The 27,782-nt window shown below is 35.1% G+C and overlaps 1 protein-coding gene and 1 long non-coding RNA gene across 5 annotated transcripts in view; one reads left to right on the top strand and one right to left on the bottom strand.

Moving 5' to 3' along the window:
* gsk3bb (glycogen synthase kinase 3 beta, genome duplicate b) overlaps positions 1 to 27,782 on the bottom strand; it is a 44,864-nt gene that overhangs the window by 9,311 nt on the left and 7,771 nt on the right. For 3 of the 4 annotated variants that reach the window (XM_087235780.1, NM_001145688.1, XM_087235781.1), the window contains exons 2-8: positions 21,819 to 22,012; positions 19,962 to 20,045; positions 7,306 to 7,416; positions 5,246 to 5,376; positions 3,693 to 3,799; positions 2,819 to 2,916; positions 1,328 to 1,423 (exon numbers count right to left, since the gene is read on the bottom strand). In XM_087235780.1, coding sequence (XP_087091906.1) covers positions 1,328 to 1,423; positions 2,819 to 2,916; positions 3,693 to 3,799; positions 5,246 to 5,376; positions 7,306 to 7,416; positions 19,962 to 20,045; positions 21,819 to 22,012 — 821 coding nt within the window. Of the gene's footprint in view, positions 1 to 1,327; positions 1,424 to 2,148; positions 2,293 to 2,818; positions 2,917 to 3,596; positions 3,800 to 5,245; positions 5,377 to 7,305; positions 7,417 to 19,961; positions 20,046 to 21,818; positions 22,013 to 27,782 lie in introns of those variants that run through there. The other variant, XM_087235782.1, reaches the window with a different exon arrangement.
* LOC147837511 (uncharacterized) lies at positions 5,308 to 10,165 on the top strand. Its single transcript, XR_015476993.1, has 4 exons — positions 5,308 to 5,520; positions 8,272 to 8,393; positions 9,392 to 9,475; positions 10,045 to 10,165. It is a non-coding gene; the product is annotated as an uncharacterized LOC147837511 (long non-coding RNA).

The raw sequence follows: 27,782 nt of genomic DNA on the forward strand, positions 1-27,782 counted from the left end.
TCATTCGTTTCTCATGTGATACTTCAAAATGTTCATTAACACAGGGTGATGGAAACCTGACTAGCAGTAAAATATGGTTTAATTGTGCAAAACATTTCCAAGACTGCAAAAAGGAGCTTTGCACAAGAAAAGTATGCAAAACCAAACAATCAGTCCAAGTAACTGAAAAGATATTTGAAAAAAGATTAATAGCCTTTATTAACATTATTAATTATTAACAAAAATATAACACTATTATATTAAAAAGAGCACTCGTGTGCACCTATGCGGTTCAGCACTGTAAAAAATGCATGCTGCAAAAATCTATTTGATTCATTCATACATTTTCTTTTCGGCTTAGTCCCTTTTTTAATCTAAGGTCACCATAGCGGAATGAATTACCAACTTATCCAGCATATGTTTAACACAGGGGATGCCCTTCCAGCTGCAACCCATCTCTGGGAAACATTCACACACATACACTACGGCCAATTTAGCCTACCCAATTCACCAATAGTGCATGTCTTTGGACTGTGGGTGAAACCGAAGCACCCGTAGGAAACCCTTGTGAACACCGGGAGAACTTGCAAACTCCACACAGAAATGTCAACCGACCCATCCAAGGCTCGAACCAGCAACTTTCTTGCTGTGAGGTGAACGTGCTACCCACTGCGCCACCGTGACGCCCTGTTAACTCATTAGTTTTTACAAATTTAAGTGGATTGAATATAAAACAATTGAGTTATCCCCACCAAAAAACTCAAGAATTTTGTTTTTCAGCTCATTTTAAATAAACAGTTTGAACAAACAGCAAACTTATTTTTTTGAGTGCTGTTTTTAATATATTAGTACATGTTAAACATGTTAAAAGCTTTTTAACTTTTCGAGTGCCTGATTATTTCAAGGACTGATTATTTAGTTTTACACACTTTAAAAGTTAGTTTGACTGAATTGAGTTTTGGATTTTGGAGCACTCAAATTACCACAAATAGAAAGGGTTTCAAGAAAAAAAGTCTCTTATCCAAAAACATCTTAAGCGACTGATATTTCTGGTTGTATTTCAAGCAAAAGATCAAGGCCTTTTGAAGAAAGTATTTCTTTCACAGCATTTATCGCTCATATATTACTTGAGGGCACTGAATACAATTTTGACATTGAAAAATGACATTCATTGTTTAGATCTAATAAAATTAGTTATAAATAAATCCTAAGAGATCAATTAAAGTTATGGGAAATAGCAATATCATCTTTAGAATAGTTCATACGATCACATTTTTAACAGGAAAGATGTAAGCACAGCAATATAGAAAAACAAAACACTGAAGCATATGGAAACACTCATGCTAACCTTCGTCCATGGGTGCGCCTTGATCTGTGGAAACTTGAATTCAGTGTAATTTGGATTCATCTCCCGAATCTGCTCTCGTGTAGGAGTTCCCAGCACCTGGAGAAAAGACGTTTATTATTCTGTTATAGTTTCAATATATTGTTCACATTTCTGCTATAGTTATACTAAGAGGGCAGCACAATGTCTCAGGGGTTACACTGTCGCCTCTCAGCAAGACGGTCAGTGGTCCAAGTCGTGGCTGGGTCAGTTGGCACTTCTGTGTAAAGTTTGCATGTTCTCCCCATCTTGGCGTGGGTTTTCCACAGTCCAAAGACATGCGCTATAGGTGAATTGGGTAAGCTAGTAAATTGTCTGTAGTGTATCTGTGTGAATGAGTGTGTATGGATGTTTCCCAGTGATGGATTACTGCTGGAAGGGCATCTTCTGTGTAAAACATGTGCTGGATAAGTTAGCGGTTCATTCCGCTGTGGCGATCCCAGATTAATAAAAGGACTAAGTTGAAAAGAAAATGAAAGAATGAGTAAAATGTCTAAAAACTTAAAATAAATAAATTTTTTTATATATATATATATATTTTTTTTATTATTAGAGCATTTTTTAAAATGTTTATTTTAAATTTTGAAAAAGTAATCAGTAGTTCACAGAATACAAAAAAAACTTTACTTAATTGCAAATCTATAAATTGTAAATTAAAATAAATTGAGAATTTTCGTTTGGTCTCATTTTTTTATAGTTGTAGAGGCTCGTGTAGCTACTCTGATAGTAATTTTAGTATTATATTATATTTTCAGTTTACTTTTTCGTTTATTTTTTTTTTCTAAGATCCAATAATAAAAATGCACGATAAAAAGTATTTTTATGCTATAACTTTTTTTATTTAATTTTATTCAATTTAAGCTTAGTTTTATTATTTTAAAACTACTTAATCTTAATTAATTTTATTCTTTTTCTTTTCGGCTTAGTCCCTATATTAATCAGGGGTCGCCACAGCGGAATGAACCGCCAACTTAACCACCATATTTTTTATGCAGCGGATGCCCTTCAAGCTGCAACCCATCATTGGGAAGCACCCATACACTATCATTCACACACATACACTACAGACAATTTAGCTTACCCAATTCACCTATGCCAACTGACGCAGTTGAGGCTCGAACCAGCAGCCATCTTGCTGTGAGGCGATCGTGCCACTCACTGCGCCACCGTGACGCCCTTTTATTAATTTTTAATTAATTGTAATTATTTTATTTTATAACAATTTTTATTATTTCCACTACAATAATACAATTTAATAATACACTACATAAGATCTTTAATAAGTGCACTGAGGATTCTATTGTAAAAAAAAAATCATCAAATATCTGCATTTTGCATTACTCAAACAATAAAAAAGGGCAATGTGATTAAACAGAAACAGTTTAGCAGTAACACTAGTCGAAATCATCAAAACACATAATAAACACACAATACACATACAATCTCTTCCATTACCTTAATGATCTCAACAAGCTGATCGACACCGCTGTCACCAGGAAAAATGGGCTGTCCAAGCAGCAGCTCGGCCAATACACAACCAGCTGACCAAATATCTGCAAGAAAACAAAGATGAAAGCTGAATATTACAGCAGATTAGGAGATTAATGACACAAATCAATCATATTTAATATGAATAAAGCATTGAGACGATGAAGAGAAAATTCTAAATTGATACAATGTCGCTTGATGATGATGGTTTAACCACGTAAATATGTAAATTAAAGTATTTTAAGTCACTTATCACGTAATATAACCTAAGCAAAAGAAATAACATCACCAAAGATGCATTAAACTTGTCTAAACTAACATACTCCATTTATATAAGTTGATATTTAACTGCACCATTTTCGTGTTTTGTAACATCTTGATTTTTTATGAGGTGGTTTGTTAGCCCAACACTCAACCCCCAAACTGGAGAACCAGAACATACACTACAGACAATTTAGCTTACCCAATTCACCTACAGCACATGTCTTTGGACTGTGGGGGAACCCGGAGCACCCGGAGGAAACCCACACCAATAATGGGAGAACATGCAAACTCCACACAGAAATGCGAACTGACCCAGCCGGCGCTCAAACCAGCAACCTTCTTGCTGTGAAGCGAGAGCACTACCTATCTAAACTAACTCTTCTTAAATTCTGTCTATCAGAAAATCTAGAAAAAAATGCATTCGTTTTTCCACTGTAAATCATATGCTAGAATAGTTGACGGTTCATTCTGCTGTGGCGACCCCTGATAAATCAGAAACTAAGCTGAATGAAAATGAATGAATGGGTTAATATGAAAACATCTATGCTGGCAGCCTACAGTCGTCAGAATTGAGTACCTATGCTGGAAGTGTAGTCAGTGGCTCCGAAAATGAGTTCAGGGGCCCTGTAGTACCGCGAGCAGATGTAGGAGACATTAGGCTCTCCACGCACCAGCTGCTTTGCACTGTAGGAAACAGAAGAAAAAAAACGCAAGAGAATTAGATATACGTAACCAGAAATTACACCAACACAGATCTACTGTACATGAAAACAGCCATTATCACATTAACACATTACCATCATCTCAACAATTATCACTATCAGGAAAACACTGCAACTATATCCAAAATGCCTGTCAACTGCAGAGGAACAAAACTTAAATTAAGTCATCAATTTTGAAATGAAATGAATATTCAATATCAAATGTAAATTTTCTGGGTGCTGTTAATGTAAGATTGTTACAAACCCCTGATGTTAGTCTAGGGTGTGGGGTTTGACATTTGATTAATTAAAATATATTTAAAAAACAGTGAATGAGTGCAAAAGACAACCAAAGTAATGCCAAAAATATGTGCTTTTATTTACAATTCCCAAAAGTGAACAACCACAATGAATTAATCAAAAATAAAGAAAAAGTAATTAAGGCAAAAATATACTATTTACAATATTTACAACACTGAGACAAATAAAGACAGGAAAAAAACAAGAGAGCTCGCAGAAGGGACGTGGGCGGCGCTAAAGAAATGAAAAGAACAAAACCCAAACTAAATCTAACTCCCCAGAAGCATCTAGCTAACTAACTATGTGAAAAAAGTATAATTAACTTGCTGAGATCTTCCGAGTCCAAACTATCTACTCTATCTAGCTATCCAAAAAGTACAAGGAGTGGCGCTCGCCCCTAACCTAGTGTACTAAACAGCAGAGTCGTCCTAAGTGTTGCAATGTATATCACGTGACCTTCTTACCTGTCCGCTTCGTCCAAGCCTCGTAAACAACGTAAACTAAAAATGATGTACGAATATTGGATGGATAACGTGCACACAGAAACGGGCAACAACAAAATACACAGTTAGACAGGGTTATTTCTAAACGCACGCGATAACTACAAACAAGCGACAAAAGCAGAGAAAGAGAAAAATGCAAAGGAAGGGACTAGCGAGTGGTCTGGCGCGCTTTTAACACGGGTGGTCTTTCCTTATTGGATGTGACGTAAGAGTGACGAAACCGGGGAGGAATGACTGACAACTGAATGGACCAATGAACGGAACCTGAGAGTCCATGAAAGCAGATATGGGAGAACAGAGCGAGAGAGAGAGAAAAAAAACAGAGAAACAGAGCACAAATAACACGAATACATAACAAAGATCTTTATTTGCTGTTTTCTAAACCAATCAGTTGCATCTTGGGATGCTTTCTTAAAATTCTTTTACTATCTGTTTGGCTATCAGCAAGTTTTAACAAGTGGAAAATAAGTAAATGATCTTCTTTTATGTGTGAGCTGTCCCTTTATGATCATAAGAATTAATACTGAACTTCAGGCAACTTTGCAAGGTTTTAATCACAATCTGGAAATAACCCAGTTCTGTTAACTTTACAGCATGCATGAAAGCACCTCATTTCCCCATCTCACCTTCCGAAATCACAGAGTTTAAGTACAGCTGTCTCGGGGTCCAGCAGGAGGTTCTGCGGCTTGATGTCTCGATGGCAGATCCCATATGAATGGATGTACGCCAAACTGCGGAACAGCTGATACATATACAGCTGAAAACACACAAAAACAGTGACTTTTAGGGTCCAGTGTTCATTCTGCTAGCTCACGATGTTATTCTTTGTGAGGGAGCTCAATTTTGTGTTGCTAATTCAGTCAGAGCGCCACAAAAGGTCACTCATGTTGTTATTCTTAAGGTGAATATAAATCCGCCAAATCCAATCCACTGAAAATGTTTGTTTGTTTTGGTAATCTTCATTCAAAGTCTGAGCATTTACTTCCGCGTTTGGAGTGGCCATCCATCTGTTGACGTTCTGAAACCTGAGGGCTTCAATAGCAAATGTTTATTAATACCCTGGCTAACCATTAGTTTGCTATGAGGGAATGATGCAAAAAAGAAAGCTCCACCTCCTATTTAAAATTCCAGTTCAGTAGTACATCAACATACTGAAATAAAAGTTTCGGCAACTTCATGCAGACTTTAAAACAGCAGAATTTGCTAACTGAGATCTTTAAAATTGTCTATTCATTGTGGTGTAACTGTACACAAAAACATGGTTTGAAATTCTGGCTTGGTATCATTTTGGTAATGGAAAATGCATTAATAATATAGTAATATATTTTTATTTGCTGAACAAATTGTGGCTTGTTCTAAGGACAATAAAAATCTATCTCAGCTAATGCTGTAAACCAGTGGTTCCCAACCTTTTCCCCCGAAAAATATTGTAAGGCCCCCCCAACATTTAATGATATTATCGCTCATATAAGTTTGCAGTAAGGATGACAAATTTTTTTTTTTAAACAAATTGTATGTTTATTACTATATCTAGATATGTTTATGCACAAATAATAGCCAAATGTAAGACATGAAATAAAAAGATCAGTTGGCCATTTGTAAATGAAAACGTAAGCCTTTGGCCTTTGAATTAGCCCTATATTAGTTGACAATTAGTTGAAAAAAGTTTCTTGTCATTAGCTGTGGGGTCCCTCATCTCATTTTAAGTGTGTGTCAATTCTTTTGCCTTGCACTCAAAAAATGCTCTGGACTTGTCGTGGTATTCGGGGATGAGTTGTTTGCAAATGTCTTATTAATTCGGCCTAATGCATTCCTTAGCAAGCACTTTGGTGCAAATAACGCGCTGTGGCTGGGTCAGGGACGCTTTGCTTCAAGAAAATGGAATACAACCATAGTTCAGGTAACTATCTTGGTATTTCCTTCATTTAGTGTTTCAAGTATTGCTAGAGCTGCAACCCGAAATGTTTGGAGCATCCTCACCTGGGTCCAGTATGCTTGGGTCAGTAGTATTAGGTGCTGAAGGCAAATCAGTGAGACTCATTTTTTGTGGAGGAAATTTGTCAATTTTTTTGATCAGCCAGGGTATAAAATGAACTAAGGCAACATGATCATTCTCCTGATTGTCCACTGCTAAAAATGTGTAAAAATGTGACAGAGACCCCCTTGTGGGCCGGGAACCCTTGTTGGGAATCACGGCTGTAAACTACATAGAAAGGCAAAACAATTGTACGTTAAGTTGTACATTTTGCTGTTTATTTTTTAGATGTATTCACAGGAATGATTTTGTTTATTGGAACTTTCACATAATCCAAATTTTATTTTAATGAATAAATATAAAACGAATGATGTTTTGACTCCAATTCAATGAAGAAATATAATTTGCAGGTTTTCGTGACAAAATTAAATATACATTAAATAATTAAATGAACTTACTTAAATAAACTTACTTAATAAGGTAAGTACTTAGTAAAGTAAAGTACTTAATAAACCTAAATTGACTACTCTCAAAACATATGCCATTATTTGCTTCAATTCTTGTGTTCTGCTGTGAAAATACATAAATACTGAACAATATACTATGCTTCTGACCGGCTTTACTGACTGTTTTGCAGCTTTATTCAATGAGAAAGACCATCGCCAAACTCATTACAAATCAAAATAATGTGTTGTCATTAAGTGATTTTACCTTCACATAAACCATGGGCAGATTCTGCTTGGCTTTGCTGTAGTGTCTGGCCACTCTGTACACGTTCTCAGGCACGTAATCCATCACCAAATTCAGGTACACCTCATCCTTCTGTGGGCACAAAGAGATTAATAAAAGAGTTTAGCAGTTTGATATTTGCAAAACATCTTTAGATTGTTCACAGGTTACAAGCAGTCTTACTTAAAATGGGTTTTGGGTGGATTTTAAATATACCAAAAGCTTGTTTATGCAACAGTTCTGCCTGGTTCTCGAATCTGATTGAATTTTTAAAATAATAACAGCACTCGTACAGCCTCTTCACCTTTTGTATTACTTTCTCCAGAAAAAAAAATTATCAGACATACTGTGAACATTTCCTTTCTCTGTTAAACATCATTTGAGAAATATTTAAAAAAGAAAAATAATTAAAAAGGAGGTTAATTATTCTTACTTCAACTGTGTTTGTGTGTTTGTGTGTGTGTGTGTGTGTGTGTGTGTGTGTATATATATATATATGCAACCTAAAATGACTTTTTTAAGGATGGCTTTTCTCAAAACTTATGGCAATATTTGTTTCAAATCTTAAGATTTAAACAATTATCGATGTAATATATTAGATTTTAAGATATATATTAAATTTAAAATATATATTTTAAATGACAATACTATTCCACAATATTATTCATCTTATTGCTTGTTTGATCCAATAAATGCCTCCTTGGTGAGCAGAAGAGTCTTAAAAACATGAAAACATACCGACCCCAAACTAATGAATCATCCTGTAATATTACCATACTGTTCTTGCATTCACTCCTTAAACAGCATTTATTCTAATCCCATATTCAATGGGACATTAACAAGAAGATCTCAGCGGTGGTCCTTCTAGGGAGAAAAGGGGGTCTAAGACTTATCACACACAGCCTATTTGAACAGTCATTATTTCTCTCTCTGTGTTTTCCCCCTTAGAGACATTACCTCCTTAATGTGGCTGGAAAAATTAACCTTCCAAAGGCACCGAGCCAAGTCCTGCTTCACAACAGTGACATCAGCTCTGCACGTGTGTTGTGATTGGCTGGATGTTTTCTGAGGTCAGCTGTGATTGGCTGTTCAGGCACACACTCAAATGCTTAGATAAAAGAGGATGCTAAATGACAAGTATCATATTAATATCACGGCTTTGCTCTTGTTGATTTTTTCAGTGGTAATTAGTACCTTTAAAAGATTCCTTGTGACTAATTGTGTACAAAATAAAGGTTTGTATTTACACTATATGTGCACTGTGTATATTTATTTATATATTTACCCTGCTGAATGAACCCTGGAAAATGACCAGCTAAAACCAGCTTGACCAGCCTGGTTTAAGCTGGACATAGCTGGTTTTGGCTGGTCTCCCAGCCTGGCTAGGCTGGTCAGATTGGTTTTAGTTGGTTATCTCCCAGCCTGTCCAACTAAAACCAGACTGGAAATGGCTGGAAACCAGCCTGGAAATGGCCAAAAACCCTCTAAAACCAGCCTGGTCAACCAGCTAAAGCCAGCCAACCAGCCTAGGCTGGTTTAGGCTGTTTTTTTCAGTAGGGTACCACACATATACATGCTTAACCTTTTAAAATATTTACATATATATTGATATTTATGTATGTTGTTATATAGATATAATTGCTATATATATATATATATATATATATATATATATATATATATATATATATATATATATATAAAACAATTATATTTATATAACGACATTATGTTTAAATAACAACATTAATATAACAACATTCATGGAGAATGTTTTATAAATATAATTTATATATAAATATATATATAATAAATATACACAGTACACATGAAATTATGCAAATGCAAGCTTTTATTCTGTGTGATTAGTCAAGATTTATCATGAACAGCAGTACTGTCAGTGAATGAAAACGAGTGTTTAATTGTAACATTTTTAAATATAATAATATTATATAATATAATAGTTTAAAAAACACTAATTTTTGTTTTATTTTTTGTCTTCTGTTTCTGTCTTATATGCTTTCTGGACCTGTTCTTCGCCCAACTCAAACCCTGTTGATGTGCTCAGCTCCTCTCTGCGTCACAAATCCTCTGACGTATGCAGTGAGCCACTGGACAAACTGGTAACAGTGGAAAACCCGTCCATACGGAGGTAAGCGGTCAGCCGGTAAGCACGAAAAGGAAAGCTGTTATACCGCCCCGTAAGGTTCATTTTAAAGATGAAATGCAGGCTCTGGCTACATAATTTGTGATCTTCAGAAATGTTTATAGGGACTACGTTTTTAGAATAAGCCTATGTTGATATTAACACTAGCATATGTACTTTAATACATATTAAAATATGTCCCTGAAATATGCAAATGCAATATATATATAATTATATCAACATTAAGACTAAGATCCCTACTCACTGTTGGCACAGATGTATCACAGTCCAATCAAACAGTATAGTCAAGAAAAGAGCATTGCATTGTGAAATACAACAGCCAGTGCTCGAACACTGCACATTTCAGTAAATGCGGTTGGCCTGTTGCCAGATGCACACTACCGAGTGTAGGTTGCACTTCTGTTCTGGACTCTAAGGTGACATGACAGCTAATATCCACGAACTTTGATTCAACTGCTCCATTGCCAAGCGTGAGTAAAGGAGTATGTAAATGGGTGAGTGCTCTGTCTGGACAGGGTTACATAACTGAACTGATCCTGTTTCTGTGACACCAGGGTAGCCGTCGGGACGAAGTCGCAGCGGTCAGACACTATGTCACCATGCTGGAATGGAGGGTTAAACTGGTGAGGACAGCCCTGTCTGTCCACGAGACTGCATAGATGCTCACTTTACAGGTCGTAAATCATATCTATGCAGACACAGATGTGACACAAATTACAATACTCATACTTACAGTACTCAATCCTCCAATGCAATTTCCTTCAAATTGTGGCTGTATTTATGCTTATAAATAGTGTTTTTTTTTTTTTTTGCATAATAGGGGACCTGTTATGTACAAATTATTGTTATAAGGGGTTTGTGTGCAACAGTGCGTGAATATAGCCAGCCTCTAATGGTAAACAGTAATTAATGCTATTTTGCATATAAAATGTCCAAGATATTGAGGGAAGAGCTATTCTGAACTGTCAATGCTTCATGCAAAGAAAACAGATTAATTATGTTGGCTTGACAAAGCTTTCCTTTTTATTCTGAGATCAAATTCCTACTAGAACTGTGAAGCTACAACCACCAAACTCACACCAGACCTTCAGGCTAATCTGAATATTTATGCTATATCTTTTTTAACAGATCTGACTTACAGTTTTACTTATGCACAAACAAATCTGCGAAAATTCAAATAGACTTTCATTGAGGGGGTGAAAACTTTTAAACAGTAAATGCTAAAGAGCATTTAACCAACATCCACCCCGTTCAATATCTTCAGACCTTCATCAAACTATCTAGCAACCACTGGCAAACCTAGAAGCTACCCTCAAATATGCTAATACATGCTAGAAGCATACAAAATTATCTAAAAAAATATAGAAACATACTAATTCATACTAGAAAAATGAAAAAAACCATCTAAAGCATGATAGAGACATGCTAATTAATGCTAGAAAAGTACAAAATAATCTGAAAAATGATAGCAACATGCTAATTCATGCTAGAAACAAATATTTATGTAAAACATGATAGAAACATGCTAATTCATACTAGAAACTTACAAAAAACATCTAAAAACATGATAGAAACATGCAAATGTATGCTGGAAACATAAATATTTGTCTAAAACATGATACAAGCATGCTAATTTATGCTAGAAACAAAAAACCCATCGAAAAACATCATAGAAACATGCTAATTCATGCTAAAAACATACAAAAAAAATCTTAAAACATGATGGAGACTTGATAATTCATGCTAAAAACATGAAAAACATCTAAAATTATGATAGAAACATGCTAATTCATGCTAGACACATAAAAAACCATCTAAAGCATGATAGAGACATGCAAATTCATGCTAAAAACATACAAAAAAAATCTTAAAACATGATAGAGACATGCTAATTCATGCTAGAAACTTACAAAAAACATCTAAAAACATGATAGAAACATGCAAATGTATGCTAGAAACATGAATATTTATCTAAAACATGATACAAACATGCTAATTTATGCTAGAAACAAAAAACCCATCGAAAAACATCATAGAAACATGCTAATTCATGCTAAAAACATGAAAAAAACATCTAAAACATGATAGAGAAATGCTAATTAATACTAGAAACATAAAAAACATCTAAAATTATGATCGAAACATGCTAATTCATGCTAGACACATAAAAAAACCATCTAAAGCATGATAGAGACATGCTAATTCATGCTAAAAACATACAAAAAAAATCTTAAAACATGATACAAACATGCTACTTCATGCTAGAAACATACAAAAACCATCTAAAACATGATAGAAACATGCTAATTCATGCTAGAAACATACAGAAAACATCAAAAACATGATGGAGACATGCTAATTCATGCTAGAAACATACAAAAAAACATCTAAAACATGATAGAAACATGCTAATTCATGCTAGAAACATACAGAAAACATCAAAAACATGATGGAGACATGCTAATTCATGCTAGAAACATACAAAAAAACATCTAAAACATGATAGAAACATGCTAATTCATGCTAGAAACATACAGAAAACATCAAAAACATGATGGAGACATGCTAATTCATGCTAGAAACATACAAAAAACATCTACAACATGATAGAAACATGCTAATTCATGCCAGAAACATAACAAAATCATCTAAAACATGATAAAGAAGCTAATTCATTCTAGAAACATACAAATCCATCTAGAAACATGTTAATTCATGCTAGAAACAAACATCCATCTTGAAACATAGCAACGTGCTAAATCATTGAAACATGTTAGCAACATGTCAGTTAATACTAGCAGCATGCTAATTCAAGTGGCTTTGTCAACCAACAACAAAGTTCGTCAACATCCAGCTCAAACTATAGTCACACATAGCTAACTCTATACTATTTTAGTGCAAATGTGTCCATTACATGACAGGTTATGCAACATGCACACATTCTTAAACCATAAAAACATGGTACAGTACAAAATAGGCCAGATTTGACTGGTTCCTGAATCAGAGCACTGTAGTGTAAAATGCATCAGCCCATAATGATGCTTCAGTCCATCACTACCCGCCATTCACTGGGAGCCTCCCACTTTCTGTACAGTTCCTTTTCTTTTATGACCTCTCGACGCTTCCCTTACACATTATCTCTCGCTCTCAAAATGTCTTCCTTTCTGTCTTTGTTACAAAAGAGAGGCTCTGCCTTTTTTGTGTATAAAAAATAGCTTGAGTATCCGTACACCCTGCAGCCGTTTTGTATGTGCTTTGGTGTCAGTGTGCATCATTAAAGGGATAGTTCAATTCAAAATACAAATTCTTTCAACATGACAATTTAAAATAAAATATGTAAGGGTCCAAGCCTAGATGTCCTATAAAAATATAAAAAATATGTGGCATAAAATGCATTCAATATACATGTTAAAGTCTGGATTGTTAGCTCTCCGGAATTATTAGCCCCCATCTATATATTTTACCCCAGTTTCTGTTTAAAGGGCCCCTATGATGAAAACCGTCTTTTGTAAGCTGTTTGGACAGAACTGTGTGTAGGATTAGTGTTTCCACTGTCATATCAGGGTGATTTAAAGACAATAAGTGTCTTTTTTTAACATTTTCTGATGTTAAATATATCCCCGCCCACCAAATTAATTGACAGCCGCATATTTACATGTCTCCGTAATAACGCTTGTAATCATATCCAGAAGACAAGACGTGCACAAAGCAACCAGATTAAATAACATCTTCAGCTCTATGTGTTCAGCAACACCTCAAGAATGAGTTTTGCAAGTTTAAATCGTTTCTGAAACAGTGCATATTTGTAATAAATACAGTAAATCACTCCGTAATTCTTCACCACAGCCACATTAGAGCTGTAATCGGGCCATACAAGTTAGTCCTGATAGGGCCCAAGCCCGACAAAATTCAGCCCAAGCCCGACAAGTACATTTTGATTGACAGCTTTATAAAGCCCCAACCCGTTTACAGCCCGACATTATTCAAATATGCACATGCACACAGCTCCTTTGTCTATTTTCAAAAATGAGTCGTTTATATGTGTTTTAACATAATGTATTCATAACAAACAAAGGCTATAGGTAGGCCCACACGGAACCTGCGGTTTGCAGAATTCTGCATATTTTCCGCAGATTTTTAGCCCATCATTAATTCTGTTTATTTACTTGAGTAAATGAGTGCAATATCTATATTTATTCATTTTTTTATTAACTACAGTGATATTATTGACTAATATAAAAAAGTTCATCTGATTTTTGTACAATGCAGTTTGTAAAGTAATGTTTTCTGTCTTTTAGTAGATATTATATTATATGAGAGACTTGCTTTGTTTACCAAATAAAGTGCATCTAATTGGATTTGCATTTTAAAAATTAAATAAAAGTTAAAAAGGTATTATTTTTTATTTCACATATTAAGGTTTTAGTTATGATACTCCCAAAATAATTCCGCAGAAATCTGCAGATTTTTATTAAAATTCAAAAACTTCCGCAAATTCCGTCTGGCCCTAGCTATAGGCCACTTGGAAGTTGGAACAAAGAAATGAAATAAGTCCCCTGTAACATCGGAACATGTCAGCACTCTAAATAGACCTAGGTACATACACTTAGCCTTTAAATCGGCCAACACCAATAAAAATAAGGCTTTCTTAACAAATTGAATTAATAAAAATTATAAATTATGACGGGTATTAGACAATAACGAAATTAAGGGTGCTTTCACACCTGTGAATCGATTCAGTTGTTCTGAAACAGGGATTGAAATTATTACATTGTTACTCTTTGTTCTTGCATTGTGCATTGTTCTTGGTGCAGCTTTCACACTGCAAAGTTTCTAAATGGACCAAAAGAGCTGAAACTAGTCACGTGTGAGTAAACTCTCCTTATATTGGTCAGAGTTTCATGGTTTATTTTTCAGAGTCCTGCTCATCTGTCATGCGTCCTTATTTTGATTTATGGCAATGAGGAATAAGATATTATAAGCGAAAAGCTGTGCTTTAATTTTGAATGGTGACGCACACAGACGTCGTCACCAGATATAAATCAGAGGTAAGACTCTCTTATGCACAGCCCTTGGCTAGACTGCAGTTTGGTTAATGTTCCTAATGGATAAACAGCTCTCGTTAATAGTTCAGCATGCTTTCACTTTCATATTTAACATGAAACGCACATTTACCGTATGAATTTCATCCTGCCCTACTCATAATTCTCTCTTAATATAGCCATATATATGCCTATTACATATCCATAATACACTGTGATATAGCTGATGATATATATGCTGTGATATAGCTGTGATATATATGACTCTTGTTTGGTACTGTACTGCTTATGCGTGAGATGCAGCAGGAGAAGCTACACCCATCATAGCAATAGTGAGCGATCTCTTTGGGTCTGACATACACGTGGGAAAGGTGGGCTTGGAGAAGCAGCTCATTTGCATTAAAGGCACAGGCACCAGAACATCTACAAAGTCAAAACAGCTCAAATTTCTAATATACACAAATGTATAATAAATAATCTGAAGGGTATGTTGAGCTGAAACTTTACAGACACATTCTGGAGACACAAAGGACTAAAATCTTGAAATCTATCGATCTTAAATCTTGAAAAGGGGGTAAAATAGGTGCCCTTTAATGGAAAGAAGATTTTTTTCAACACATTTATAAACATAATAGTTTTAATAACTGATTTATTTTATTTTTGCCATGATGACAATACATAATATTTTACTAGATATTTTCAAGTTACTAGTATTCAGCTTAAAGTGACATTTTAAAGGCTTAACTAGTTTAATTTTACACAGCTGACGCCCTTCCAGCTGCAACCCAGTACTGGGAAACATCCATACACACTTATAAACTATGGCCAATTTAGTTTATTCTGTTCACCTACAGCGCATGTCTTCGGACTGTGGGGGAAGCGCCCGGAGGAAACCCACACCAACACAAAAAGAACATGCAAACTCCACACAGAAACGCCAACTGAACCAACCGGCACTTGAACCAGCGACCTTCTTGCTGTGAGGCGACAGTGCTAACCACTGAGCCACTGTATCGGTAAGGCAGCAAATATGTTGGTCAAAGTCAAAATGTACACATCTTTCCCAGGCCAGCAAAAAGAAAACATATACATCCGTCCATACGAGTACCGTTGAACATAACGTTAGTCACGGAAAGAGCCTTGATTGCAATTCTTTCTGATTGCATGACACATCAATTGCATTCACTCGATCTAAAACATAAAGGCAAACTACAGCCAATGAAACAGACCCTAAGACCACTCTCAGGTTTCACAGCCCCAATCATTTTCCAAACCACTACCAAAGAATGAGGCTGCGGTCTATATTTATACATAAACGTGGTCCTCTCACACAAACTATGCATATATGAACATGAATATACTCGGGTTACATTTGCGGTTCGCTCTCGAAAAGAAAGAAGTGGTTGATTTTTGGACGTCTGCAGCTTGTACAAGTTAGACTGTAAAAACGTCTCTCGTGTACTGTGTGTAATTCTACACGACCTTGACAAGACTCTGATCCTATTTGTGTGATCCGTGTATAGATTATACATTAAAAGGCAAGCCTGAACTCTCATAGAGCTGAACTCAATGAACTCTCTAATACACATAGTGTTCCTTCGGTTGGAGCCAGAGTTTGTCATACTGTAAAAATAGGCCCGCTTTAACAGTTTATCTTTGCCATCAGTCAAAAGCGTCCCACTGAGCTGTCATTATTGCCCACAGTGGTGACAGGTTTGTGCCCCTGGAGCATTTGCAGGATTACAAGAAAACCCATCCACGGGTCAATTCTGGAGGGCACATATACCAGCGATATATATTCATACTATAGGTCTGCACAGTATATCAAAAAAATATTGTTATTGTGATAAATAAAAGTAAAGTTGAAGTCAAAATTAATCGCCCTCCTGTGAATTTCTTTTTCAAATATTTTTTAAATCCCAAAGGATTTTTTCACAGTATTTCCTATAACGTTATTTTCTTCTGGAGAAAGTCTTATTTGTTTTATTTTGGCTTAATTAAAAAAAAAAAAAACATTTTAAGGTCAAAATTATTATCCCCCTTAAGCTAGATAATTTCCCCCATTCTCTACAGAGCAAACTGTTACGTTTAGAAATGTTTTGAACAATTTGGGGAAAAAAATGTACAGGGGGGCTAATAATTTATGAGGGCTAACAATTCTGACTTCAACTATAGGTTGTTCATCCAAATCGGACCAAATCTGAATAAGTTTAGGCCTATCTTTAGCCCCACCACCCCAGTTGGTGCTGTTAGCTGAACCTAGAGCTGAAAATAAATACTAATGCTGGAAGACAAGAGAGGAAAATGACAACAACCCATAAGAATTTCTGCCAGTTTTTAGTTGTTCATGGGCTTTTAACGTCTAAATATTTGCACATTGATATAGCTTTTTAGAATTTGTTCAGAAAAATATATATTACCTGTTTATTTTAGTGTGATCGTAACCAACAAATTATTTAAAAACAAGATTTCTGATCAAGTTCAAAAGAAATATTGTTATTGCAGCACAACAACAATATGGCATATTGCAATTTTAGTATTGTGTGTAGTATTATGTAGCCCTAGTTAATTTCATTATTCATCTGATGGTATCATACATTTTTGTGTATGGGAACCGCAGCACATGATGGAGATCCTTTTAGGGATAGGGATACTAGCATACTACAGAATCTCCCATTGAAGATTGTATAAAATAGTTTTTTTAATGATACATAAAAAGGAAGGCACCTTTTTTTAATGCAATTTTTATTAAATAATAAATTAAATTATTATTAAATATAATTATAGGCCCATCTGTAATATTTGTTCACAGTATTTCCTTTCTTTTCTTTAGAAAGTATTATTTCTTTTAGTTTGGCTGGAATTATTATTATTATTTTTTTTCAAACTGCTAAGATAAATATTATTATTATTATTATTATTATTATTATTATTATTATTGTTGTTGTTGTTATTAAAACTTTTTAGAAATATGTTTAAAAAATATTTTCTCCATTAAACAGCACATGGTAAATATTTGAGAAATATATATAATGTTTTGATTTGGGGATCAAAGACAAAAATAGTTATGCTATATACATTTATAAAAATATAGACAAAAGTCTCTAAATATATGCAAAAGAAAATGACACAACAATTAAGATTATTTACATTTTTTTCGTTATTTGTTTATTTATTCAATCTATTATTTGTAGTATAATACAAAACTCACATTTCCATTAAAGAGCAATCTAAATTTAACTTTAATTATTATCTATAATTATCTATAAATTATCTATAAATTTAATTATTAACTATAATTATTCAACTTTAATTATTATTATATTTTTATATCTATATACATGTTTTAAGTATTAAAATTTAAATCAAGTTCTATAAAATTAGTTACAATTATTGTAAATGGAAGCCTAACAGATATCAAACTTTTAGGCAGGTGTCTCAGAGTATTGGTCAACTGGCTGTGCAAAAGTCAGAGTACCTGCGGGTTCTGCTGCAGTCCCTCACAAGCACAGCTCATTAAAAAGTTAGCGATCAGACCGACACTCACACAGGGTTTGCAGCACAGCAACACATACACTGCTGAAACTGTCAAACCACATGCTTCTTGTCTTTTCTTTTTGTCAACATTTGACCCTCTAACAATAGCACTATTACATTTCTATTCTATGTATTCCTATTCTGTCTACCTTTCTCTTACTCGTTATTAAAATAAAAATCATGCTTTGTGTATGATGTTAGACTCACTGTAAAAAACGCTGGGTTCAACACAATTGATTTGCTAATTGCTAATTGATTTTTACTAAATTAGGTAGAGTGAAAATAAAACAATTTTTTTTTTTTAAATAAAATAAAACAAACTCAAAATATCTCACAATTTCTCAAAACAATCTCAATAATTGTGTTGTTTCAATGAGTAGATAGACTAACTAACTAGAACTTGTCACAGAACTTCAAATCAAATCGAGTTTTATTGTCATTTTGCTACATGTGTTGACATACAGTGGGACGAAATGTCATGTCTCACGGTGCTACACAAATAAACAATCAAAAATATGAAAACAACACTGGACGTAAGAGCTACATTCAGTGATGATTTATAAACAAATGCTGGGAGGAGAGTGAGCAGATGTTTCGACAATTCTAATTCATTATTGACAATCACTGTTTTATCCAATCAGCATAAGACCAAACCCTCATAAATATCAAGCTCGTCCTACCTCCATTATCTCTCGCCTTTAGCATATAACAAACTAATATCTGCTTTTATCTACTAATATCTATACTTTTCATTAAATCAAAGATCTGTAAACGCACATAAACACATAACTAACATACTGGAGCGGTAATCTAGCTAAACTAACTACTGACTATGCATATATAATACATACTTAACTATACAAGGAGAGGTATTTATGGTTTAAGAAAACAAGCAGTGCTACGTTATTTGTGATACATTCACAAGTAAACATTGTTTTCTTTATTGAGTGCTTGTAAGATGAAGTTTAAGAAAAGTGTCTGGTGCCTATGGGGAAATAAATGTTTCTAGAGGTGGTTTGTCAAACCCACTCACCTGTGTGAGGCACACTCAGATACGCATGTAAAGTGCTTGGTGCATATAGAGACAGGAGTGTGTCTACAGGTGGTTTGTCAAGCCCACTCACTTGTGTGAGGCACACTCTGATATGCATGTAAAGTGTCCAGTGCATATAGAGACAGGAGTGTGTCTACAGGTGGTTTGTCAAACCCACTCACCTGTGTGAGGCACACTTTGATATGCATGTAAAGTGTCCAGTGCATATAGAGACAGGAGTGTTTCTATAGGTGGTTTGTCAAACCCACTCACCTGTGTGAGGCACACTTTGATATGCATGTAAAGTGTCCAGTGCATATAGAGACAGGAGTGTTTCTATAGGTGGTTTGTCAAACCCACTCACTTGTGTGAGGCACACTCCGATATGCATGTAAAGTGGTTGGTGCATATAGAGACAGGAGTGTTTCTATAGGTGGTTTGTCAAACCCACTCACTTGTGTGAGGCACACTCTGATATGCATGTAAAGTGGTTGGTGCATATAGAGACAGGAGTGTTTCTATAGGTGGTTGGTCAAACCCACTCACCTGTGTGAGGCACACTTTGATATGCATGTAAAGTGGTTGGTGCATATAGAGACAGGAGTGTTTCTGTAGGTGGTTTGTCAAACCCACTCACCTGTGTGAGGCACACTCATGCATGTTTTTATAGAAATGGGGAGTGATTGTAAAGTGTCTGGTGCAAGCGTCTGAAAAAGCATCAGAGATGAAAGAGTGTGTGCAGTATACTTGATTGCTTTTATTGTTCTAACTTGAAAAGTAAAAGTGAACTAAAATCGTTTAATGTAAATAATTAATTGACTATAGGTCACTGATGAAAAAAATAAGGAAAAGCACTCACTTTATCTCCACTGGAGTAGAAGAAATACCGCAGACGGACGATGTTACAGTGATCGAGTTTCCTCATGATCTGTAACTCACGATTCTGGTAAAAATAAATAAATAAGCATCATGAACACTCACATCAAAATGGTACATGTAAACTTAAAATAAGGCTTAATATTATAGTTAAATATATTTTTAAAAATAATAATTTAAAAGAATAGTCCCCCTTCATGAAGCTTTAAATGTTGCTAGTTTTTATTCGAAGACTTTTACAAAGAATTTGTGTTTTGTTGTGTTCTTCATAATATCTTCAAACGATCAACAGCTCTTTTCTCTTTACTGAAAGTGCTGGAATACTGTATTTCCAAAATATTCAGTAAGGAAAAATAAATAAAACTCATAATTTTAGCTCCAGAAAAGACAGAATGTTCTGCTAACGTTAGTATGCATATGTTTTACACAGCGGATGCCCTTCCAGCTCCAACCCAGTACTGGGAAACACCCATACTCTCTCACATTCACACTCATACACTATGACCAATGTAGTTTATTCAATTCACCTATAGCGCATGTCTTTGGACTGTGTGGGAAACTGGAGCACCCGGAGGAAACTCACGCCAACACGGGGAAAAAGCAAACTCCACACAGAAGATGCCAACTGGCCCAGTCAGGACTCAAACCAGCAACCTTCTTGCTACCTCGCTTTCCCCACAAGTCCAAAGCCATGTGGTATAGGTGAATTGGGTGAGCTAAATTGTGAGTAAGTGTGTATGGGTTGCAGCTGGAAGGGCATCCGCTGCGTAAAACATATGTTGGATAAGTTAGCCGTTCATTCTGCTGTGGTGACCCCCATTTTGATAAAGGGACTACGCTGAAAAGAAAATGATTAAATTGAAATTGGGAAAAAAATTAAACAGGGGGGCGAAAAATTCAGGAAGGCTAATGATTCTGACCTAAACTGTATGTAGGTCTACTGTTGGTTAAAATGCTCAATATTTAATAGACCTAATTAAAATTATGTTTGAGACATTTGCTCACAATCTGTCATTGACAACATTAATAGACCACAGTAACAGCTCACGTCACGCGTGATTTCGCGGCCGCGAATACATCATTACATGACGACAGAAATTATATTTTTGGGTGAATTATACCTTCTAAATACAGCATGTGACATTTTTAACACTTTTTGGAGGTGTCCACGTTGCTGAGCAATGTATGTAAAACAATGTGAAGACTTGTGTGGCTGCCTTTGCTTCTCTCCTGAACTTGAAAATATGCTTGGCAGAATCATAGGAATGCTGGATTAAGATCGTCTAGGGAGTCGTATTGAGATCGCAGTCTTTTTTCGATTAATCGTGCAGCTCTACAACACACATTCTTACCTTAAGATATTAGAGAACGCTTTTATTCAGGACACATTTTAAGGAGGAATTTCTGGAGGAATATTCATCATTAATCAAACTAAAGGATTGTACATGACTCTTTTGGGTGTTGTAGTTATTTGTCAATGAGTGTTTATTGAGAAACCGATGATTGCGTGTTATATATTGTATATTTAGTATAGTTTTTGCTATGTTCCACACAATTAAATCATGTTGTTGTCCCAACACAAATCGATTAAGTTACCTGGACTGAACATAAACCAAATAAGTTGTACCCAAAAAAATCTTTAAAAATGTTTTGTTTTCATTTTAAATAAGTAGTTAAACAAGCAGCAGGTGTTATTTTTGAGTGTATAGCCAATGCTGGTGATATGGCATTAAAACATAAATAAATAAATAAATAAATAAATAAATAAATAAATAAATAAATAAATAAATAAATAAATAAAAATAAATAAATAAATAAATAAATAAATAAACATTCTTACCTTAAACCTTTTATCCTGCAGCACCTTCTTTATGGCCACCAACTCGCCGGTGTCACAAAGCTTGGCCTGATATACGACCCCAAATGAGCCGTTTCCAATGACCTTTGTGTCCGTATAGCTGACCTCCTGAGGCCGGTCGGGACCCTGACCGGGGGTCGCGGCCACTGTCGTCACCTTACTGCCGTCTTTATCTCCTAAAGAGACAGGAGAAAGTACAATGAGCATGAATATTCCTTTGTCATTCGCTGGTCGCTTTAGGTGTTACTACGCTCATTAATGGTTAATCCTACGTGTATCAACATTCACCTGAGCTCATTTTCGAGTTAAACACATCCGCTTCACACCTCGTCATGTTCTCACACCCCTGAGTAAGCGCATTACAATGTGAAAATGAAAAATTTGAATAGATACATTGGGAATTATACTGTCTTAAACTCACCATTTCTTTTTAAAACATTTTTTTAATACCATTCAAATGTGCTTCCAATGTACTAAACACATTGAAGTCAGAACTATTAGCCCTCCTGTATTATTATCCCCTTCTATATTTTCCCCAATTTATGTTAAACTGAAAGAAAAAAATGTTCAATATGTTTCTAATCATAATAGGTTTAATAACTTATTTCTAATAACTGATTTCTTTTATCTTTGCCATGATGACAGTACATAACGTTTCACTAGATATGTTTCAACATACTAGTCTTCAGCTTAAAAAGGCGTTTAAAGGCTTAACCAGGTTAATTAGGCAAGTCATTGTAAAACAGGGGTTTGTTCCGTAGACAATAAAAAAATAAACAATAATAAAAAAACAGACTCATTGTGAACATGTATCCAGGTTTTCGTTTCTGAGGAAATTGAAAACATAAGGGGCTCTATTTTGTCGGTCCATGCACAAAGCGCAGGGTGCAAACGCTTTTAGGGTGTGTCAGAATCCACTTTTGCTAATTTAAGGACAGAAAAATCCGCTTGGTCTAAAGTGGTTGATTTGATTTTCTCAATGAGTTATAGGTGTGTTTTGAGAATAAACCAATCAGAGTCTCATCTCCCATTCCCTTTAAGAGCCAGTTCCGTCGCACCATAAACGCATTTGCTATTTACATGACAGACTTTGTAAGTGGAAAAACTGAGCATTTCACTAGCAAGAAAACAGTTAAAGAGAGCATCTACAGCGCGAGAATGAGAGATAAGGCATCTCATAATCTACTTTCACTTTGCTCTCGTGGATAGGGAAACCTTGTATGCACAGACATCAATTAGCCTAAAAATAATTAATTTCATTTGATAAGCGAAAATATTTGTTTCAAAACTATTTCTAAATTCAGTTCTTATTTCCAGCAAACTAATAAATGAACAATAATAACGAAGTGTGCTCAAACAACTGAGTTATATCCAAATACACATGCTGTGCCCAATATGGTCTAAAACCTGACAGGTGGACAAATCTAAGCTTGTTTTTAATAAAACAAATTTTTGTGTGTGCTTTTTGATGATCTCAAATTTCTCTCTTGTGTCTTCTTCTCACATTAATCCACCAGAGGGCGCAATATACACTTCAGCTGACCAGGGGTGCGTTTTCCAAACAACGACATAACTCGTTGCTGAACTATCATAGTACGATGCATCGTTGGGGAAAAGAACAATGTAGTGACGAGTGTTTCCCAAAGCACGTAGTTTCTCTGTCGCAGATCCATCTTTTGAACCAAATTAGTTATAACGTAAAACGCCTAAAATGACGCTCTAGACAGGGTGGAGTAACAACTTCTTTAGAGAAAAAAAAAACATAATTTTTATGCAAATTATATTGTTTTACATGATCACACATTTTTAAAAAAATCCAATATTAGTTTTGGTAAAAACATGCACTCGTTTTCCATGTTAATATAAATTAGATATATATATATATATATATATATATATATATATATATATATATATATATATATATATATATATATATATATATATAAATGGCACATATAGATCCTATTTTTGTTTCCTTTACAAATATTACTGAAAATACTCCATATAAAATCACTTAGCTACCATGTATTCTAATCTCATAAACCATATAAATCGTTAATTGTTGTAGGTCTAATTTACAGTAGGCTTATTTATTAAGAAATAAAAAAACCCTACTTAAAATCATCATTATTATTATTAATATTATTATTATCATAATCATTATTATTATTATTAATAAGTAGGATATTGTTAAATTATTTGTGTTCTTTTTTTTAAGCTTACTTTTACAATTTGACACATTTAAATGACTGCAGAAATGTTCTGACCAACAGGCTCATGTCATATACAGCACAGATACATTTCTTAATAAATAACCTACTCTAAATTAAAAGCATTAACATATGCTATATATTTTTGTTTTCTCCAGCTTCGGATATGTAACGTAAATTCCGCTTTTAAATAATAGATCACATGCAGCTTTCGTCATGAGCCATGGCATAAATGTTTTCAAAGTGCACTGCGAAGGGAATGCATTTGTCGAAATGAAGATCGCTAAAACTAAACTGTAAAGATACTTTGAAAGCAAATCACACCTAAGAGACATGACTTTAATGTTTTTTTTAATCATTCCAAGTATAAATGTTGGAACATTCTAAATGAATAGAGCATGGGGGGATAACGGTAAATAGAACACAACCAGGAACAATGCGTCTAATTACAGCTGTAAAGGTGTAGTTGTAAGCGTACAAGTTTGTGATGCTGTTTGCGAATGCTTGTTGGAACGGCAGATTTGAGAAAACGCCAAATCAATTAACTATCTTTGTAACAACGAAACTTGCGACGTTAGTTATTGGAAACGCACCTCAGGCCAGCTTGCTATCGACTGACTGAGTGACCCACCCATCAACTTCCCTAAACCCAACCGATAGTGTTTTCAGAACACATCTAGAAAAAGAAAAGCCGTTGCGGCCACATGATTTTACCATGTCGTTTTCGGCCTGTTGTTTATGTTTATTTCATTTTTTGCTTTTGATTTACCTGGTTTGTGAAACCAATCTTCGAATACTGTCATCGCGGGTGCGTCTCAAGTTTGCTGACATACGCAACAAGCCCCTGGGCAAACTGGTAATACTGAAAAAGCCATCAATACAGAGGTAAGCGACCCGCTGGTAACGTGAAAAGGAACAGAAGCCATCGGCGGCATTATACCGCCCCTATGCTGTTTGTTTTAAAGACGAAATGCAGCTATACGTACCTCTGACTACATAATTCATGCTCTCCAGAAATGTAGACGGGTGCACATCCACAATGAGCACGTGCTGGAATAAATATTGCTTAAGGGGGCTAATAATATTGACCTTAAAATTAAAAACTGCTTTTATTCTAGCCGAAATAAACCAAATAAGACTTTCTCCAGAAGAAAATATTATAGGAAATACTGTTAAAAATTCTATGCTCTGTAAAACATCATTTGAAAAATATATTATTTAAATCCCAGGAGGGCTAATCATTTTGACTTCAACTGTATGTATGCATGTCTGAGAGTTCATGTGCCAGTCTGCAGCCAGACACTATTGGAATCAAGTGCACACAGAGTTGCACGTTCAGCACGATGAAATGTGATGAGTCAGAGGGCGTAAACACACACACACACACACACACACACACAGAATAATGAGCTAATAAAGATCTCTGCACACCAAACTTACGCAGCATGGAATTTTAATTGAGTCACGGCCCATTACTTACCCAGATCATCTCCTCATCCTGCTCCTCTGACACCATCCAGCTCACAAACTCACTAGTCATTTAGCAATTCAGATAAACCCAGGCATTTAATATAAGACAGCGCTTAGCTTAATCTCTCAGCTAACAGACTTTTCATCATGATAGCTCTACAGCATTAATCACATTATAGCTCACATACGAAAAGATCATCACTAACCGTCTGCAATGTGAAGAACAAATCAAACATTAGCCGATTATGAATAAACGTGAAGTGATTATGAATATCTAATCTACACATCATGCCTTATTTAATTGTTTTAATAATAATAAACATTACTCAGAACTTGAACAGAGAGAAAATATAGGTTGTGACGCACAGATGTTTAATGCATTTAATGGGTTGCATTTACGGATGCGATGATATTAAAATCCTGGCTAATACCAATAAGCTGATTATCATTTTTTTAATATACATTTATATACAGATACTTATATATTGCTGATTGCTCATATATGGTTTTTACATATAATTAAAAACAACTGAAATACAGTTAAATATAAAAAGCAGTCATTTTAAATGCTAAACAGCTATCACAGCAGTGCAATACGAGAAACTAGTTTTATTCATTCATTACTTTTCATACGGCTTAGTGACTTTATTTATCATTTATTCACACACATATACTATGGCCAATTTCCTTTTTATTTAATTCACCTATAGCGCATGTCTTTGAACTGTGGGGAAAACCGAAGCACCTGGAGGAAACCCACGCTAACACGGAGAGAACATGCCAAGTCCACATAATGCCAACTGACCCAGCTGGGACTTGAACCAGCGACCTTCTTGTTGCAAGGCTGACTGTGCTAACCACTGAGCCATCGTGCCACCCTAATTATATTTAAGACTTATTAAATATTACATTTAACACCATTATCCAAATTCTTTACACTTTATACTATCTTAAATTTAAACATATATATTTTAAAGAAATAAATACAATTGTTCTGCTAAACTAATCAATAGGGACAATAAAAACAACAAATTTTGAAATTTGTGTTATAATATAAATATTAACTAAACTAATAAATATAAATGAACACAGGCTCATTCTGAAAATGTAGTCCTGTAGACGTTTCTGGAGATCGCATATGATGTAGCCGGAGGTACGTATGGCTGCATTTCATTTTTAAAAAGCTACGAAGCGGTATGATGCCGTTCCTTTTCGCGCTTACCAGCTGACAGCTAACCTCCGTGTGGAGAGCTTTCCCGCTGCAACCAGGTTCGAGTCCGGGAAAGAGCGGTTCCAGAAATCAGGTAAGACAAAAACAGACTCCAAAAAATAAAGTGAACAAGTGCATAACAGCTTTTCTTTTTCTGGACAGTTTTTGTAAATCGTCGGTTGGGTTTAATGAAGTAAGCGGGTGGGCGGGTCAATAGATAAAATTGGTTGGGTTTAGGGAAGGAGGAGGTGGCTTGGTCGATTGGCATGTCGACTAGTCGGCCATTTGGTCATTCAGTCAGTCAGACAGACGTCACTCGACAGTGGCCTCTGCTGGGTTCATGCAAGAGTTCGCGCCCACGAGACAATTTTGAGATGTGAAAAAGAGCACACAGCAGCCTCTTGTGGATTTGCGAAGACAAAAACTGCAAAATACATACCTCCCGGGACGTATTTCGCGGTCTCCAGAAACATCAACGAGACTATGTTTTTAGAATGAGCCTGGGTTGAATATTTTATACCCCCCAGGAAAAAAAAATTAAATGACAGACTGTTTTTAACTACTACAACTGATAAGTGATATTTCCTTCGCATCATATAAGCACATTGAAATTACGGCTGCACAATATATTGTTTCAGCATCGATATCGCAATGTGATCATTCGCAATCGTCACCGCAGGATATGCAGTGTTGACTTTGTATCATAATTTATTATTTGCATGTGTTTTTGATTGTATAATGATTTTAAAAGCATTCAGGTGTAAGAAATTGCACCATTTATGACCGTAACTATGATTAATTTTGTTGAATTGTTTTTAATTTTATCGTTCAGTTACTGCACTTGAATACTGTAAGACTAGGGAAATGATAAAACAGTTCATTTTAATTGTATCTTTTTCTTTATTTATAGATTGTTACACATGAAATACTCACATCACATGCAAATACAGAAATGCACTGCAAATAGCCCAGACCACAACAAAAATGTGTCGTGGGACCGCAATGTCAGGTCTTGTGCTCCACGAGTATTTGTGTTCACAATGTGACTATTCC

Source organism: Danio rerio, chromosome 1 (assembly GCF_052040795.2).
Source record: "Danio rerio strain M-AB ecotype USA chromosome 1, GRCz13ab, whole genome shotgun sequence".
Taxonomy (NCBI): domain Eukaryota; kingdom Metazoa; phylum Chordata; class Actinopteri; order Cypriniformes; family Danionidae; genus Danio; species Danio rerio.